The 19,209-nt window shown below is 46.8% G+C and overlaps 1 protein-coding gene across 3 annotated transcripts in view; it reads right to left on the reverse strand.

Moving 5' to 3' along the window:
* Positions 1–775: 775 nt before the first annotated feature.
* CFAP45 (cilia and flagella associated protein 45) overlaps positions 776–19,209 on the reverse strand; it is a 28,556-nt gene continuing 10,122 nt past the window's right edge. The window contains exons 5-13 of one of the 3 annotated variants that reach the window (XM_059934406.1): positions 17,666–17,810; positions 17,157–17,327; positions 15,799–15,977; positions 13,561–13,690; positions 9,842–9,988; positions 7,269–7,382; positions 6,484–6,677; positions 1,331–1,555; positions 776–932 (exon numbers count right to left, since the gene is read on the reverse strand). In XM_059934406.1, coding sequence (XP_059790389.1) covers positions 854–932; positions 1,331–1,555; positions 6,484–6,677; positions 7,269–7,382; positions 9,842–9,988; positions 13,561–13,690; positions 15,799–15,977; positions 17,157–17,327; positions 17,666–17,810 — 1,384 coding nt within the window. In that variant the 3' untranslated portion in view covers positions 776–853. Of the gene's footprint in view, positions 933–1,330; positions 1,556–3,140; positions 3,197–6,483; positions 6,678–7,268; positions 7,383–9,841; positions 9,989–13,560; positions 13,691–15,798; positions 15,978–17,156; positions 17,328–17,665; positions 17,811–19,209 lie in introns of those variants that run through there. The other 2 variants (XM_059934407.1, XM_059934416.1) reach the window with 2 other exon arrangements.

A 19,209-nucleotide genomic window follows, 5' to 3' on the forward strand; every position in this document is an offset into this window, starting at 1 on the left:
TGTGAGCCACAGGTTCAAACATCACCCTCTCCACATTCATGATCTGAGTCACAGGCACGCAACTGGTAAGAGCTCTGACACCTCCTTCCCCAGCACCGCCCAGCCCAGCCCTTGCCCCAGCCCCATCCTGAGAGAGCATCTCTAGCTCCTTGCCCTGAAGTGTCTCTGAGCTGGGCGTGGAACGGGGACAGAGATAAGCCTGAGCTGAGGGCTCCCCTGGTGGCGCAGTGGTTGAGAATCTGCCTGCCAATGCAGGGGACACGGGTTCGAGCCCTGGTCTGGGAGGATCCCACATGCCGCGGAGCAGCTGGGCCCGTGAGCCACAATTACTGAGCCTGCGCGTCTGGAGCCTGTGCTCCGCAACAAGAGAGGCCGCGATAGTGAGAGGCCCGCGCACCGCGATGAAGAGTGGCTCCCGCTCGCCGCAACTAGAGAAAGCCCTCGCACAGAAACGAAGATCCAACACAGCCATAAATAAATAAAATTTAAAAAAAAAAGACTGAGCTGAAAGTGGACATGATGACAGCATCCCAGAGAGTCACAGAAAAGCCGGGAGACACCAGGACAAAGGGACCACCTGGCTTAGGAGTGCGACCATGACAGAGCGTCCTTCCATTCTCTGCCTCTGAGCATCAAACCGCCCACAGCCTGGGGCTCCCATAACCTATTTTGCTCCTCTTTCAGTGCCCGTGGCAGCCACAACCCCGCAGCAAGAAAGCTGGACTGCTCCTTAGAGAAGTAGAATAGATTTAATCTGTAACTCAGAAGTGTCTAGATTAGCAGCAGTTATGGACACCGAGAGCCTGGGAGGAAGCTGCCCCCTGAAGGCATCCCGAGGGGCAGAGAGGCACCCTCAGTTCACAGAGGTGTCGGGTGGGATGTTAGCTTTGCGCTCAGCTTCAGTGCAGTACTTCTCAGGAAGGCCAGTGGCTCTGCAGGGGAAACACAGGTGTAAGGGGGTGTAAGGGGTGTAATGGGTAGGGATAGAGGAGGAGACCAAAGAGGAGGCAGCAGAAGCAGGCTCTGTGTGGCGTTTACAGAACCTAGGGACCTGTACCCCAACCCTGGTCCCCCAATCCATCCCCCAAACACATCCCTGTCGAGGCTCCAGCATCCTGCCGAGGAGTTCCCAGAGAGCCAGGAAGACCCCATCCCAGAACTTTCTCCAGGAGCCCCCTTCAGAGGGCAACAGCCCATGTGGGCCTGGAGTCAGGAGGGAGGCCCTCCCCGCACCCCTGTCACCATCCCTTCATTCCCCTGATCCCACACTTTCCAGCCCACCTCCCTGGGGAAGAGGAGAGGAGCTGGGCAGGAAGGGATTCGGGCACACCTCAACTCCTCTATCTTTTTCTTCTTGATGTCTTCAATGCGCTCACGCCGCTTCCGGGTCTCCTCTTTGAGGCGCCGGCCCTCCTCGAAGGTGGCGATCCGGTCCTGCACCTGCTTCTGCTGGCTCTCCCGCACCTGGCGCCGGAGCTCATTGGCATACTGTAAGCGCCCCATGGCCTTTTTCTCCTCCTCCAGCTGCTCCTTCTCAATCTGCTCTCTCTGAGCCCTAGAGGAGGGACACGGTCGAATGGGCTGGGCTGAGCTGTCCCAGCCCAGGGAAGTCTCTGGGGGAGTTGCTGGGTAGCCTCCTCCAGGGGACACGCTGCAGAGACCAAGGCCCTCCACACTCAGGCCCTCCTCTTCTGTGGCTCCGAGATCAGCCCCAAAGGCTGAGCCCAGCCAGGCCCGGGTTCATGGCATATGACTCGATGCCATGGGCATGTTTAGAAGGGCCCAGTGCTTGGGCCCAGAGCTAAGGCTCTGCTGTCACTGTTTTGAAATTCTTAATTGTTGAACAAAGGGCTCCACATTCTCGTTTTTCACTGAGCCCTGCAAATTTTGTAGCTGGCCCTACACCCAGGATGTCACCCACTGGAAGCTATTGTTCCTACTCTTCTCTCTTATAACAATGCCTAACTCCTCTCCAGCTTGTTCTGAGATAGCTTTCTTTCTCTCTCTCTCTTCCTTCCTTTCCACTAACAATAATAATGACATTAACAAAACCAACAAAGAGGATGTTTAGGAAGTTCAAAGAAGTTGTAAAGTCTGCAATGCTGGCTCTTCTTAGTTGCTGGAAGAAGAAGGAACTTAGCCTGTTATCTCTGATTTCTCTTACTGCTCCAAGTCTCCAACTCTCAGGAGCCTCTGCTGCAAGAAAACTTCACGAACCCTGACATCAGAAGGAAAACGGCTAATGTAGACCAGATGTTCCGAGAAAAAAAACTCAAATGAAATGTATTCACATCTCAGAGGAAATGCAGTCATAGGCCATCCTGAGCTAACTCCTTTTTTCTTTCTCAGTGTAATCAAAAACAAAAACTAAATGTAAAATCACCTTAGGCCAGGACCTCTCAGCTGGGGTCACTCATACCCCAACCAAAAGCACCACTTCACAGACTCATTTCCCTCTAGCTATCTTCCAAGCTCCACCATGCATGGCATGTCCTCTCGGTGCTCAGCAACTCTTTTACACCATGTAGACACCTCTTAAAATTCTATACCTTCCAGGTTTATCAGAAGAAAACTGCTGACTTCCTTGCCCCTCTGTACTTATACACCAAATCCCCACTGCTCGGACACATCTGTGAAAGCAGAAAGATTCTCCTCCTTGCCTTGCCATTATTTTCCTACATAGAGAGCAGTTTTCTATTGTTTCACATTATGTGAAACAGGGTGGAAATGGGGAACCTGTATGTGTCAATAGAGAGCCCCTGGGGTGGCAGGCAATTGGAACTAAACAGGGAAGGTCCTGGTCATTTCACAGGGCTGGGGCACGGATCCTGGAGGCTGGCTGCATTACAATCATCTTGGGGCTTTCAAAACTACTGATGCCTGGGCCTCACCCCAGACCAGTTAAATGAGAATCTATGGAGTTGGCTCCTGGGCACCAGTACTCTTTGAAAGCTGCCAGGCATTTATAAGAACCATTGGGTAGGGAAGGTCAGCTATTTCTGCTTAGTCAACAGGCTGACAGTTAAAGGCATCCCTCTGTCCAGAAGCAGGAAGTCCATATATAGGCCATAGAGGAGGCCATGCTCTCGAAGTAGGAAAAGTTGGAATGCTGGCCATGGAAGAGACGCTCCTAGCACTTGGAGATGCACATCATGGTGGTCACATGGCCCTGGAGACCCTAGGTCCAGATGCTAACCTAGAAAAAGATGAAATTGAACTTAAAGCTAGGGAGGGCAACATCGTTCTCAATGGTGAAAAACTGAAAGCATTTCCTCTAAGATCAGGAACAAGACAAGGATGTCCACTCTCACCACTATTATTCAACATAGTTTTGGAAGTCCTAGCCATGGCAATCAGAGAAGAAAAAGAAATAAAAGGAATTCAAATTGGAAAAGAAGAAGTAAAACTGTCACTGTTTGCAGATGACATGATACTATACATAGAGAATCCTAAAGATGCCACTAGAAAACTACTAGAGCTAATGAATGAATTTGGTAAAGTTGAAGGATACCAAATTAATGCACAGAAATCTCTTGCATTCCTATACACTAATGATGAAATATCTGAAAGAGAAATTAAGGAAATACTCCCATTTACCATTGCAACAAAAAGAATAAAATATCTAGGAATAAACCTACCTAAGGAGACAAAAGACCTGTATGCAGAAAACTATAAGACACTGATGAAAGAAATTAAAGATGATACAGACAGATGGAGAGATATACCATGTTCTTGGATTGGAAGAATCAATATTGTGAAAATGACTATACTACCTAAAGCAATCTACAGATTCAATGCAATCCCTATCAAATTACCAATGGCATTTTTTACAGAACTAGAACAAAAAATCTTAAAATTTGTACGGAGACACAAAAGACCCCGAATAGCAAAAGTGGTCTTGAGGGAAAAAAACAGAGCTGGAGGAATCAGACTCCCTGACTTCAGACTATACTACAAAGCTACAGTAATCAAGACAATATGGTACTGGCACAAAAACAGAAATATAGATCAATGGAACAGGATGGAAAGCCCATCCTGCGCACCTATGGTCAACTAATCTATGACAAAGGAGGCAAGGATATACAATGGAGAAAAGACAGTCTCTTCAATAATTGGTGCTGGGAAAACTGGACAGCTACATGGAAAAGAATAAAATTAGAACACTCCCTAACACCATACACAAAAATAAACTCAAAATGGATTAGAGACCTAAATGTAAGACTGGACACTATCAAACTCTTAGAGGAAAACATAGGAAGAACACTCTTTGACATAAATTGCAGCAAGATCTTTTTTGATCCACCTCCTAGAGTAATGGAAATAAAAACAAAAATAAACAAATGGGACCTAGTGAAACTTAAAAGTTTTTGTACAGCAAAGGAAACTACAAACAAGACGAAAAGATAACCCTCAGAATGGGAGAAAATATTTGCAAACAAATCAACGGACAAAGGATTAGTCTCCAAAATATATAAAGAGCTCATGCAGCTCAATATTAAAGAAAAAAAAAACCCAATCCAAAAATGGGCAGACCTAAACAGACATTTCTCCAAAGAAGACATACAGATGGCCAAGAGGCACATGAAAAGCTGCTCAACATCACTAATTATTAGAGAAATGCAAATCAAAACTACAGTGAGGTATCACCTCACACCAGTTAGAATGGGCATCATCAGAAAATCTACAAACAATAAATGCTGGAGAGGATGTGGAGAAAAGGGAACCCTCTTGCACTGTTGGTGGGAATGTAAATTGATACAGCCACTATGGAGAACAGTATGAATGTTCCTTAAAAAACTAAGAATAGAATTACCATATGACCCAGCAATCCCACTACTGGGTATATACCCAGAGAAAACCATAATTCAAAAAGACACATGCACCCCAATGTTCATTGCAGCACTATTTACAATAGCCAGGACATGGAAGCAACCTAAATGCCCAGCAACAGATGAATGGATAATGAAGATGTGGTACATATATACAATGGAATATTACTCAACCATGAAAAAGAACAAACTTGGGTCATTTGTAGAGACGTGGATAGATCTAGAGACTGTCATACAGAGTGAAGTAAGTCAGAAAGAGAAAAACAAATATTGTATATTAATGCATATATGTGGAACCTAGAAAAATGGTACAGATGAACTGATTTGCAGGGCAGAAATTGAGACACAGATGTAGAGAACAAACGTATGGACACCAAGGGGGGAAAGTGGCAGAGGGGTGGGGTGGTGGTGTGCTGAATAGGGAGGTTGGGATTGACATATATACACTAATATGTATAAAATGGATAACTAATAAGAACCTGCTGTATAAAAAAATAATTTAAATAAAATTCAAAAAAAAAATGAAAGATGGGCTGCATCACTCAATCTCTACTTATCTGAGCAAAATTTCTGTAATTTTTGTAGCCCTCCACCCTAATTAAAATTTTGTTTGGTTTATTTCCTATTTTATTTTATTTTATTTTTTATTTTATTATTTTTTAATGGCTGCACTGAACAGCATGCATGATCTTAATTCCCCGACCAGGGATCAAAAATGGGCCTGGCAGTGAAAGTGCCGAGTCCTAACCACCGGACAGCCAGGGAATTCGCTGGTTTGTTTCCTTTAAAAATTTTTTTTGATGTTATAGAGTCTGGACCAGAGCAAGAAGAGAGTCTTTCCCAGTTAGGCCAGAACACTTAGAGGCAGTAGAACGTCCCAGGGGCCAGGTCTGGTGGTGGCAGATCTAACTGGTAGAAAGTAGAACTACTGAGACTGCTCACTGCTTTGGGGTAGGAGAAGGGAGACAGACAGTGAGAGGTGTGAACACTTAACTTCCACTTATGTGTTGGAATTATAACTGAGCCAACAGAGAGAACAAAAATAAAAGGATAAAGAGCTGACAAGCCAGAAAGATGGAGAAATATAGGTGAAGTCCATCCAAATACGAGTCTCTAACATCCTTCTTAGATGAATGGGCAAGAATGGTGTTTTATTCATCTCTAATATCTCCCATAGCATCCAACACAGAGCCTTGACTTCACGTGCTTAGTACATATTTGTCAAAAGACCTCCCTAAAAGCCCTGCTCTGATGACTCGCAACCCTGAGTGTGTGAGTTCTTCTCTCCCTCTCTCTTCAACCTCCCCTGCTGCAGTTTCAGCCCAAAGTTGTCGAGGGACATGGAGGTGGGGAGGGCAAAAGGGACCAGATTTATACCTTTACTTACACTTTTAATGCTCCTGGGGAAATAATCCCTATAATCCCCAATTCCTTAATCACTTCCAGGTGCTATTTTCCAATTCTTTAATAAAATTCTTGGCTCAAGTGTCTTTGAAATATTTCAATTATCCATCTACTTAGAATGACCCCACCAACCTGGCCAAGGTGGGTGCACATCTGTCCGTGGACATGCCAGAAATTGCCTCTCCACCCAGTACGGACCATCCCTGCCACAGTACCAGGAAGGGAAGCTGAGGTTCCCAGCTCCACCTACCGAAGAATCCTCTCGAACTCATCCCGGTCCCGTTGCACTTGAACGGCCAGAGTGTGCTCCTTGAAAGCCACCTGTTCTAGCCGACTTTTCCGCAGTTTGGCCTCAGTTTCCATCTTCTTCTGTGCGTTTTCCTTTTCCTTTCTGCGCCACTCTCTGTCGGCAACCTCCTGGTTGCGTTTGGCCCGCAAGGCATCCTGGGAAAGGAGGTGGGGGGGAACCACTGAGGATGCAAAATAACTTCAGGTCCCTTTAGGAAGACACCTACTTCGGACTCTGCCTCAGCTTGCTTTGAGAAGCCCCCCGAATTTCTCTAGCAGCAGGGTTATGCTAGGAAAGAATAAAGGGAATCCTGTCATAGAACTTTCAGGTCAGAAGATACCTTGAGGGGTCATCTTGTCCTTCCCCCACCCCCAGCTCATCCCAGTTCTTTCCCTATACCTGAAACACCTCCCATCTGTCCTGCGATTGCTTCTAATTTTAATAACTGCTAATGATGGAGATGGCACAGTTTCCTCTGGTGACACATTTCAATGGTTAGTTGAGGTTGAAAGTTTTTTATGTGGCAGCCAAAATCTTTCTCTTGGACCTTAAGCACGTAATACACTTCTCGATCCTTGCTGCCATAGGCTTGGAAGGAGGCCCATCCCTCCGTCCTCCAGCTACTGAAGTCGAGATAACTTGCATCCTCTCTTCTATACCCTCACCCTTGAGACCATTCTACAGGATGTCAAAGGAATAGTTAAGGGGATGGGAGAGGCTGAGAGAGGCTGAGACTGAATAGGTACCTGCTCTGCCTGGTAATCTTGGGCCTTCTCTTGCATTGCCCTCAGGCGGGCGATCTCCTTCTCTTTCTCCCTCCGGATTCTGTCCTGCTCAGCCTCAAACTCTGCTTCTCGAGCCTGCCAGGAAGAAAAGGCCTCACAGAATGGCTCCCATTGCCCCAGCCTTGCAGAGAGAAACTGAGCCCCTTGTCTATTCAATATTCCCCCTACCCTTTCCTGACTCCTTTTAAGGTAGGGCAAAATGACTAGCAATGCATTGACATGAAACTAATCAGCATTTGTAAGATGCTTCGTTGCTTACAAAATGCCTTCTCCTGTAATATCCCAGATGGTCCTCACAACATCGCATTAGATTGATATTATAAAGAAACTGATGTTCATAGAATTCAAGGGTCCTGTCCAAGATGGCACAGCTAGTAAACTACCAAACAGATTCAAATGCAGGTGAGCCCAGCCTTCATGCTCTGTCTGCTACTTCACAATTTCCAAGTTGCAAGGCTGCTGGGCCAAGTTTCTAGAAATAACAACTGTGGCTTCCTGCCTGTCTTGTAAAGTACAGGAGGTGGAAGTTGTCTCATTAGTCCTTGGGCAAATGGCCAACCGTGCGATGTGCGGTCCCCCAGTGGTTAGCAGACACCTAAGGAATGAACTATCAAAATTAGCTCCCTTTGCCACTTCTCTGAAAGAGCAGACATATCCTTAAAAGCTTTCCATACACAGCGTCCCAACTACCATTCTTGGGTAGTCATAAGACTAATGGCTTAGGTTGGGTGGAAATGTGATCATCCCGCAAAGAACGTTCCTTAGCCTTGTTCCACCTTTCCAGATTTCTGTGCACCCAGTGGGTTGCCAACTTGTGAGCTGTGCACAGCTGGCTGTGTGTCAAGCTGGTCTCTCTGCTCCACGTTGTCCTAGATGGCAGGGCAGGGAACTCTGGAGGCTTCCACCACCAATCTCTGCCTTTAGCTCTACAGCGGCAGCCCCGGCTGTAAGAGCAGAGACCACTGTGAGGTCAGGGAAGGGCTTGTGATATACTTGGATACTTATGGTGGGCTGTGGGCATGCCCAAGTGCCCGATCCCTTTGCCAGTTTCCTGCCTCTCCCAGCTCCTCCTGCCAATGACATTTTCATGTATGAAGACAAGACATATTCCTCTCCTGCTCAGAAATCAATGGCAATTCCTCATCATTCCACACTTCCAGTTCTGCTCAAGGTCCAAGACATTCCCAACAACTGCTCTCAGCTCTCCATCATCTTGCTACCTCATTTCCCATCACAACCACCAGAGACTCTCTGCTGCAGCCAGTGAAACTGTTCACCAATTCCTACATGTGATTGGCTTATTATCACCACCTTCACTCATTCAGGGAAACAGTTGCTGAGTTCCATACGTTGTACATAGCATTACTCTAGGTACATTCAGCCTGTCTGATACTGAACACACACTGAAGCACTCAGGATCTTTTCAATCAGTCAATGACTAGGTTCACAAGGTTGTTGTAACGACTAGATAAGACAACACACAAAGTCCTTAACACAGAGCCTGTGTACAGACTGAGTGCTTGATTAATGGTAGTTGTGTGATCGTTATTATGCTGGAACCCCCATGTCCCCAGTCTCACATTCTCACTCTGTTGCCTGCATATCCCTGGCATCCAGTAAGGAAGCCAAAGCCAATAAATGAGCTTTGCTGAGCTTCATTTTCTATCGTTTGCATTTGGAGTATAGAGGTATATCAAATATGCCTTTTCCAATTGCACCCACACCCTCCGCCTGCCCATAATTAAGAATCCCTACCATAGAGAAGTATGGTATCATCATGGAACCTCAAAGCTAGCAGGGAAGGCAGGACTCACACATGAGGAATTGAATAACTTTCCTGCCACCTCAAGTCTTTCCTTCTCTTCTTATAGAAATCCATGTTCACTCCATCTAAACCATGCCTAAAAGCTTTCTCTTGCCCTCCATTCCTCACAGACCCCAATCATGCCATTACTCATTCTTGCCCCAGAATGAGTCTGCACATTCATGAGCTGCATCTCCCTATAACTGTTCGAGGGTATTGCTCCCTGTTCCATGGTGCATTTGTTCTTATAAGTACTACAGGGGGTGGTGGTTGAAGGCTCTATTTTCTGAGCCTAGCATCCAGTATAGGATGGTTGCCCAATATAGGAATTTTCACAAGAAATTTATGGGGCAGCTGACTCATGATTGATTACTGAAGATATAATTATCCAGGTCATGAGGAATCCACGAAAACTTTACTTTCACCAATAGTTTTAATTTTCTTCCCTGCCTGCACCTGACCCTCACCCCAACTTCTAATCAAAGGTGTTAACAAGGACAATAACACCCTAATTGGGGTGTCCTTTCCAGGCTACTCTCTGGTAATGAACAAGGGGACTGGCCAAGTGGAAGAGAAAAAGAAGCCAGGCCCTTGAACTAAGGACATGAATTTTAGGATGATGACATAACTATCTTCTGTTGCGTGAGCTTAGTTCTCATGCCTGCATCTCCCTGAGACAGACACTCCATTCCTGCTCAGAAGTCCCAGGCATCAGTAAGCAGGTCCCTACCATCTTCTTCTTGGTAAATTCTATCACCATCTGGTCTGCCAGCTTCTCCTGAGCCAGCAGCTCTGCTTTCTGCCTCTGGTTTTCATCATTGATGCGTTTGATCTCAGCCTGCATCTTCAGCTTTTGCTGGTGTCTTCGTTCCAAGTCCTGCCACGGAAGGGAGAGAGTCTCAGAGTAGAAGGGGAAAGATCAAAAGATACTGGCCTATCAGGACAGAGAGACACAGATGGAGGCAGGGAGAGAAATGCACACTCTGAAGTCTAGCTCCAATTACTGCCCTTGATTAAAGCGGTTCTTTCAAGGGTCATCAATGACCTCTCCTAGCCAAATGGGCCTTTGCAGTCTTCATCCACCTTGACTTTGCGGCAGCCCCTGACACTGTTGATCTCTATGCACTCTCAGGAAGTGGAGGCTCTTAAAATTCTACTCAGTGTCTTCCCCATGTCAGGCAAAATCCTATCCTTTGTTCATTATGCTTTCCTCCTGCCTTCAATTTCCTTCCCCTATTCAAACCCAAACTTTTGGTCTCTGTTCAATAGTGATGATTAAAATAGATAAAATAGAGTATTGCACTAATTGAGTACTTTTTATTCATAAGACACTTTATATAACCTGCGTCTAACACCGAAATGTGCCCCCAAAAACCCTGAGAAGTAGTCCTTGTTATCTTTCTTGTACAGGTGGAAAAACTGAGGCTCAGAGTTTAAGCGACTTGCCCAAGGGCCATACAGCTAATGAACTCCAGAGCCAGAATTTTGGAACCTGGTCTGTCTAAACTAAAGTTCCAATCTTCTCTGGAGCTCTTACTTGATTGTCCCAAGTTTTAATTCTCTCTGCATTTCTGAATTCCCTTTGCACTTAAGATGGTGCCACACCTCCTCGGACTTGATCATACGTTGCCGTGAGGATCCCATTCGCTTCCTGTGTGTTCATTCTGCCCCAGCCAGAGGACAGGGACCATGTGTAACACTTCTTCTCTTTCCCAATACTGAGAGGGAAACAGCAAATACTCAATAATGAGGCAGGGAAGAGGAGGTCAAGGTGAGTGGCAAGTGAGAAAGAGAAAAAACCTCAGAGAGAAAAACAATGAGTGATGGACATCAGAGGCCCCATCACCCTGAGTGACGAGATCCCTTCTAAGGAATGAGCCTGAGCCTTTGAAAGCTCCCAGTGATCAGACTACTTCTGAGCACATCCTCAGGTCCCAATGTGGAGGGGCACGGGGACCTTGGGCAGTGGCCTCCCTACCATCTCAAACTTGGACTCCTTGCTTCAAACTCTCCTACCCATCAACTCACCCCACCTCCCACACTGCTCCCAGCTCCCTCCATTTCTTCAAAGACTAACCCCTACCTGGCCTCCCAGCTCCTCCTCAGCCCAGCTTCTACCCTGACGCATCCCAGGCAACACTGCTGACCCTCCCCCAGCTTGGCTCACTGCCCAGTGCAGGGCTGTTTCCTCCAGGAAGCCTCCTGAACCAGACCAGCACAGTGCTGTGTGCCTCCCCCCAGGTCCACGTGGTGCCTGAGTCACGGCCACCAGCATCCCCTCACTCTCCAAGCACCTGCCTCCTTGCTCACGCCACAGTTCCCCTCCTGACACTCCAACGCCCACACTCTTTTTTCCCCTTTCCCTTTCTTCCTTTCCTTCCTACCTTCTTCCCATCAGTTTTACGTATGCCATTGGTACCCCAGGCAGTATATTTAATCCCACTGACCCTCAAAGCTAGAAAAGCTGCTGACTTCTGATCTATGACATACATATAATCATATATTTACTTACTTCTTTGCCTATTTATTTACTTTTTGTTGTGTTGTTTTTGTGGGTTCATTTCATTTCCAAGAAACCAAAGGACTTCCCCTGTTTCTCATCTTTGAAGCCATCATAAAGCAACCCCAGATAAACTCCCTTCATTCTCTCCATCTTGCTAGCAAGGTGGGGAAAGCTGCCTTTGCATCACCCGGAGATGATGAAGTTCTAGGCTGGGGAGGCAGAGGTTTCTATCTCTGCCTAATGATACTTCCTGGAGACTTAGGGAGTGCCTAGGACAGGAAAAGGACAATGACGTAACACCAGAGTAATTGTGTTGACTCAGTGACACCTGGAACTTTCTCAATGAACCCACCAATACCCATTCCCCACAATCAAGTTGGATTTTCCAGTCTCCTGCATATCTACCCCAGACCTGTCCTTCCTGGTCCTTTCCCTCTCTCCCCTGAGCCAGGAGCTTGGCCAGGTCTTGTCTGTCTTCATGGCCCTGTTGTTCCCCTTCTCAAGCAGTTCACAAGGCTGCCTGCCCCTCATCTTCCCTGACCATCTGGTGATCAGCCTCCCACCCCTCACACAGATCTTCATACTGCAAGTGCTCGAGAAGCCCTCATAATTATAAGGCCCCCCATGAGATCCTTCCGGGCCCCCTGTCGCTCCTCACCATCAAATTCACTGGGAGATGACAACTCAATCACCCCTAAACATGGGGAAGGAGGAGAACAATAAAAGAATATATGTTCCACAAGTTAAATGGCACCATGAGGAAATAATCAGACAAATGAGAATGTGGGACATTCTTCAAGTCAAATGTCCTGGATGCTTCAAAATATCAGTGCTATAAAAATGAATGAATGAATGAATGAGGGAACTCTTCTAGATCAAAATAGACTAAAAAGACTTAGTGAATGCCATGTGTGAACCTTGATTGAATCCTGGTTTGGATGAAAGAAAATAACTGAAAATATATTTTTGTAACAACTGAGTAAATTTGAGCATAGAGTAAATATTAAACGATATTATAGAATCATCGGATTCTAATTTTGTTGATAATGGTATTGTTGACTTGTAAGCGAATGTCCTTCTTCAGAGATACAGGTTGAAGCATATAGCAGCAAAGTGTCAAGACGTTGGCAACTTACTTTCAAAGAGTTTAACAATATCAAAATATTTATATACATCTAAAAGAGACAAACAACTCGGGCAGATTAACAACCACTAAATCTAGGTGAAGCATTGATGGGGGTGGTACAGTTCTTTCAACTTGTCTGTGTGTATAAAATTTTTTTAAAGTAAAAGATTGAGGGGAAAAAAGAATAAATGCACCAAATGCTTGCCATGTACCTCACTGTGCCAGGGGCCTTTGTATATTGCAACAGATCAGGTAAGGCCAAAAGAAGAAGATTTGTTTAAGTCTACCCGGTCTGAACAGGTGTGTCTTCATTTCTTTTGCAATGGCCATGGTTACTAATTTTATTTAGGCTAACAGGAAAAAAGGGTTTGGCTCCTCAACACAATTAATGACACTGGGAGGCAATGTACTTTGGATGAGGCAACAGCAGGGAGTCTGGAACTAAGACACTGCTACTCTTCACCTACAAAGTCTATAATATCCCTAGATAATTGAGGGAAGACAATAAAACATCCCTATGTTTATTTGTGCAAAGCATGTAGCCATATCTTTCCTTCACGTGTCCATTCACACGGATGTGTCAGTCCTGGACCCCAAGTCCCAGTAAGACAGGGACGGTATCCAAATCACTGCTCCTCCCCCAGCATGACTCCACAGCCCAACAAATGTTTCATCTGGCAATAAAAAGTTGATGGTGACGATGATGTGAAATGAGCATGTGCCTGACGGAACATCAGCCCACAAACTCAAACCCCACAGTGCTGGAGGGCTTTTTCGCTGTTGCTGGTGGAGCTTGGCATTATGTGTGCCGCCCTGTTACCCTTAGATCCTCCTCCTGGAGCTGTTCCCTATACGCCAGCATCTGCTCCTTCTCCTGCTCCCGCTGTTCGGCAAGCAGCGATCGCTCCTCCTGGTTCTTTTCCATCTGTTCCACTATGTGCCGTCTTCCTCTGGGAAGAAACAGTGCCACGGTGTCTTAGAAACCAAGGGTCTGTGTCTCTCTGTTCTAACCTCCACCCAAATAACCCCCAAGATGGGAGGCATCGTAGGAACAGTGTGACAAGTGCCCCCTAAACATGGCTATGCTTCATGAACCCAGACCAAACTCCTTCCCCAGAGGGTCCTGGCAGGTTGGTCCTCTCCCTTCTGAACTCCTGGTTCTGGGGCTCACTCTTCTTTTTTTTTTTTTTTTTTTAAATTGGATGCAGTCCACTTTATTGATTTTTTTTCTTTCATAGATTGTACTTTTCTCTTGTTGCAGAGCATGGGCTCTAGGCACGAGGGCTTCAGTAGTTGTGGCTCGCGGGCTCAGTAGTTGTGGCACACGGGCTTAGTTGCTCCGCGGCATGTGGGATCTTCCCAGACCAGGGCTCGAACCCGCGTCCCCTGCATTGGCAAGCGGATTCTTAACCACTGCGCCACCAGGGAAGACCCTCACCCTTCTTGATATTCCCTCACTTCATTTGTTTGCCCAAGAGGCACCCACATCGTAACACACCTTCTCCCTTTCAGTGTGTAAGAGCTTCTGAAATCCTACCACCTCCCAAGCCTTCCCAGAGTAATCAGAGGGAGTGACCTTCTCAAGCTGGCTTCACAGAGCTTCCCAGAGTTAAAAAGCCCATGACTTCTGTCTCTGGTGCATCTGCTATCACCCAATGTATCTCGTCTTCCCACTCCACCTCCCATGCCTAGTTTGCTAACTGTTCTTCTTATACCCAATCGTATATTTTAAGACTGTCAGCTGCTGGTGGACAGGGCTGAGTCTGAGGAAGTCTCTCCACTCAGCAGTGCCCTGGCTCAACAATGGAAAGCAGAGAAACCAGATTCTACAATCAGTGTTGCCAGTGACTCCCTATGTGTTATTTGGATGTCAATAAATTTGGAAGCATCCAGATACCGTGATATATGAGTAAAGGCTGAGAGAGTGGGAGAAGACACAGATTAGGATAAGAATCTATGGGAAGGAATAGGAGATTGGCATTCAGATAGAGCTCTTGAATGGCTTCATGACTCCAAATGAAATACACTAGAGCAATGAGTAAGAGTTATATGGAAGCAGGTTTAGACTCAATATAAGGATCAGGTCAAATCATTAGAGCTGCTGGTAAGGCAGGGATTTTCCTTTCATTGGAACTGTTTATGCAAAAAATGAAGAGCCACTTGGCCATGAAATAAACTTTTATTGGGAGCCTGCTATAGTGGACCAGGTACCTACTAGAAGTACAAAGATGAATGGTACATGAGAACAGAATACAGATGGGGAGAAAGAACTGCCACTCAGTGTGGTGCAATGACTAATTTTTTTACAAGGACTATTTATAGAGGTAATTCTTGAATTATATGTTTGGCGTTCTAAATCCAGGATGCTATGATTCTATAATTTACCTGCGTTGGGACTTGTCCTTTCCTGAAAAATGAAGGGGACTGAATTTATTCATTCTAACATATATTAAGCACCTACTACAGTCCAAGCACTCTGGTAGGCCCAGAAGCTACAGAAATGAATAAGACAGGGACCCTGTCCTCAGTGAGCATATAGCCTGGTGAGGGTCAGGGAGCCACAGTGCAAGGAGGGGTGTGCCAGAGTATAAACAGGGTGTGGCGGGATCCAGAGAAGGGAGCCCTAAAGCCTGCCAGGTGAAATGAGGGAGGTTTCTCAGGGGAGGAGACAGCAAAGCTACATACTAAAGGAAGAGAGCGCGTTTTTCAGGGGAAAAGGAAAGAGAAGGGTATTCAAAGGAGAGGGAACAACAAAAGTCATGAGCTTTTGTCAAGACCTGGCATGTTGGGGGAAATGAAGGAAAGCCTCATAGAATGGATGGCAGGAAAGGGTGCAAAATGAGGCTGAATTGGGGCCAGATTATGAAGCACCTGTTGTGATCTTGGAAATAAGCTTTAAGAAGTTCTGTGGTTCTCTGAATCACTCCATAAAGGTTTTGAGATAATAACAGAGGATGATAATGACCATTTCTCGCGTCTTCCCCCTTTGCAAGGCTATATGGACCTAAAGGCACATGGAAATGACTTAGAGAGGGAGGTGCCAAAGCCATCTCTTTACCGGATTCTCTCTTCCCGCCTCTTTCTGTGCAGCTCCTCCTGCCTCTGCACAGATTTCAGGCGCTCCACCTCCATCATCTGATCCAACCGCTTCTCCTCTGCATCAAGTTCTTTTTGGATCAGCTGCTTCTCCAGAATTTGGGCATCCCGGATGGCATGGCACTTAGCATTGAGGATGATCTGGGGAGTGGAAATGAAGTTGTGGTACTAGGTCTGGGAGTAAGGATGGGGGGGGGAAATGCATCACGGGGATGTGGAAGTTGGAGCGGGGAGAAATGGGAGTAGAATCCTATTGAGTGTGCTCACAAGCCCAGAAAAGCAATAGCGTCTTTCAGGGTATTGGATCTTAGTGTTTGGGGGGTCATGGATCACGCTTTGGGAATATGATGAAAGCTATGGGCTTTCTCCTCCATAAAATTCATTTGCATCTGTACACACAAAATTTCCATAAAACTTCAGAAGTTCATGGTCCCCCCTTAGAGACCCATGAACCCCAAGTGAAGACCCCCTGTTCTACACTTCGGGGAAACAAACATTCTTGCAGAGGCCAAGCCACTAGATTTTTAAGCTAGAAGAGCCCAACATGACACATAAGGGAATGAAAAACCATGAGCCATCAATAAGAACTATGGAGTAAAAGCTTTGGAAAATAAAAGGAAGTAGAGAAGATTTACCTGAGAGACAGAAACTGTAGATGAAGGGGTTGGGGAGTCAGCATTTTTCATTTGGCCAGGAAGTGAACCACATGCAATTGAGTTACACAATAGAATTCCAAATGAGCCTCTGGTCTTTATGCTCTCAGCTAAGGGAAGCACTTTGAACACGACAAAAAGAACCCAATTGCCTGGGACCACCATACGTGGCCAGAATTGAACTAGCAGGATAAAGATACAAGTAACATCCTCACATGCCTTTATCAACCCACAGTTCGCAAAGCCTCTCCCATATATTAGCATATTTAATCCTGCCAATAATTCTGCTAAGTAGTTTCACCACCCTCATTTTACAAAGGAAGAAAGTGAGGCTCAGGGAGGGCAAGTGACTTGCTGAAGGTCACACAGCAGGCACGTGGCAAGTGCAGCTCTCCACCCCATTCCCCTGCCAAGGCCAGACCCTGACCTTTCACCCCTGCACCCTGTCTCCAGCTGGAGCCCATGCTGTCAGGTGTGTGAATAAGAGATAAGAGGAGGGAGGACTTCCTTGGCGGTCCAGTGGTTAAGACTCTGTGCTCCCACTGCAGGGGGCATGGATTCGATCCCTGGTCAGGGAACTAAGATCTCGCAAGCTGTGTGGCACGGCCAAAGGAAAAAAAGAGAGAGAAAGAGAGATAAGAGGAGGGAGGGAGAATGGAGGGCTCACCTTTCTCATGTCCTTCAGCTCCTCCTCCTGCTCCATCCGCAGCTGGCTGGCTCTCTGAAGGAGGTCCTGGGCCCTCTCCTTGGCCACCTCCTCCAGATCGTTGAGCTTCTTGCTGTTCCTCCAAACCATTTCCTTCTGTTTCATGATCTTCTTGCGTGTGGTCACTGCGTCCTATGGGAGCCAAGTCGGGATTAGTGGGGGGGTTACTCCCTGTGTTCTGTGCCCTGGGCACTAGCCTGGCTGCCACGGTTGACCCCAGATGAGTTTCGCATCACCCCACCGCACCACTGTCAGAGCCCAGGGGTTTCTCAGCCTGGCTTCCTCACCCTTCCCGCTGCCCTGCGGTTCCTCACACACACAATCTTAATTCTACAACATGTCCTCTTTAGCACGTTCAAGCCCCATTTTAGGGTCCCCTAACTAGAGCTCCCAGTCTTGTGGGAAGCCACCCTCTCCCCAGCCCTTCTCTCCAACCCCCCTCTGCATAGATGGGGGACGGGGGTAGCTACCACAATGGCTTCCTTCTCCTTCTTGAAGGCCTGCTCCCTGGCCTTGAGTTCTTCTCTAGTCAGGACGTGGGATGCCCATTTGATCCGCTCAAACTCCTCAGGGCTCATGATAAGGGACTCCCCGGAGGGGTCCTTGGTAGGGATGCTGACACAAGGATTGAACAAAATTAGGGAGGGGAGGGGAGGGCAAGCTCTCAGCACCACACTGCAGGCTGCTCGGCTCTCTTCCCCGCCCCTCATCACTGCCCACCACCTGCAGGGACTCGGGCAAGGGCAGGAAAGACAGCCAACTGCGCAACGGGTCCACTGGGGAAAAGGGGTCCCAGGCAAGGGTGGAGTAGCGTCACGGGCTAAAAAAGGGACAGTTTAAGGACTTTTCCTAAAAGGTCTAGTTCATATGCTACTTTCTCTGCACCGCCGTGTATGACCCTCCCCCATGTATACATACATAGACCACCTCCTTCCCTCTGCTCTCCCTGCCAGTGTTGTGGGCAACTTCTGTTTCCCTTGCTGGATCACAAGCTCCTCCAGGATACAGACTCTGTCTTAACCCCACAGGCAACCCAGTGTCTGGCACAGTGCTGGGCACAGAGTGAGGATAAATAAAGCTATTGAATTGAACTTTTAAAATAGATGATTCCTGGGCTTCCCTGGTGGCAAAGTGGTTGAGAATCTGCCTGCCAATGCAGGGGACACGGGTTCGAGCCCTAGTCTGGGAAGATCCCACATGCCGCGGAGCAACTAGGCCCGTGTGCCACAACTACTGAGCCTGCGCGTCTGGAGCCTGTGCTCCGCCACAAGAGAGGCCGCGACAGTGAGAGGCCCGCGCACCGCGATGAAGAGTGGCCCCCGCCTGCCACAACTAGAGAAAGCCCTCGCACAGAAACGAAGACCCAACACAGCCAAAAATAAAATAATTAATTAATTAATTAATTTTTTTTTAAAAAAAATAGATGATTCCTCAAGGATAACATAAAAAGAGCAAGGGGATGCCAGACAAGGATGAAGCGGATGCCAGTGAGAAACAAAAACATCCCTGTGCATCCAGCCCAGAGAGAAGCTTTGAACCCTAAATATTAATTAAACTCTCTGATCAACAATAGTCAGAGACATGTCTATAGACCTTTCTAGCCGCCCAACACATTCAACAAACCAATAGATAATTATAATGATTACAAACAAATGACACACATTAAACATGGAGCAGAGGCATTAAAGATGCCTCTGGGTGAGGCGATTTAACAGGTACATGGCTAGGAGGCAGGAAGTTAAACTTCCTCCAATAAAACTGGTGCAGGGAAGGTGTCCAGGAGGTGGACGAATGAGGGAGTGGACTTGAGGCTTAGCCAAGATCTTGTGGTTCACTGGGTGGCGTGGCCCCAAACATCTGGGATCTGGAATAACAAAAAATGATCTAAATCTGAGACAGCGTCTCACGCTGCTCTCAGCAGCCCTGACAAGTCACCAGCAACTTCACCTCCAACGTGTTTTTTAGGACTGGACCAGTCCAAGAAGGAGACATTTCTTGGGCTCCAGGAGTATCT

Source organism: Balaenoptera ricei, chromosome 1, assembly GCF_028023285.1.
Source record: "Balaenoptera ricei isolate mBalRic1 chromosome 1, mBalRic1.hap2, whole genome shotgun sequence".
NCBI classification, from domain to species: domain Eukaryota; kingdom Metazoa; phylum Chordata; class Mammalia; order Artiodactyla; family Balaenopteridae; genus Balaenoptera; species Balaenoptera ricei.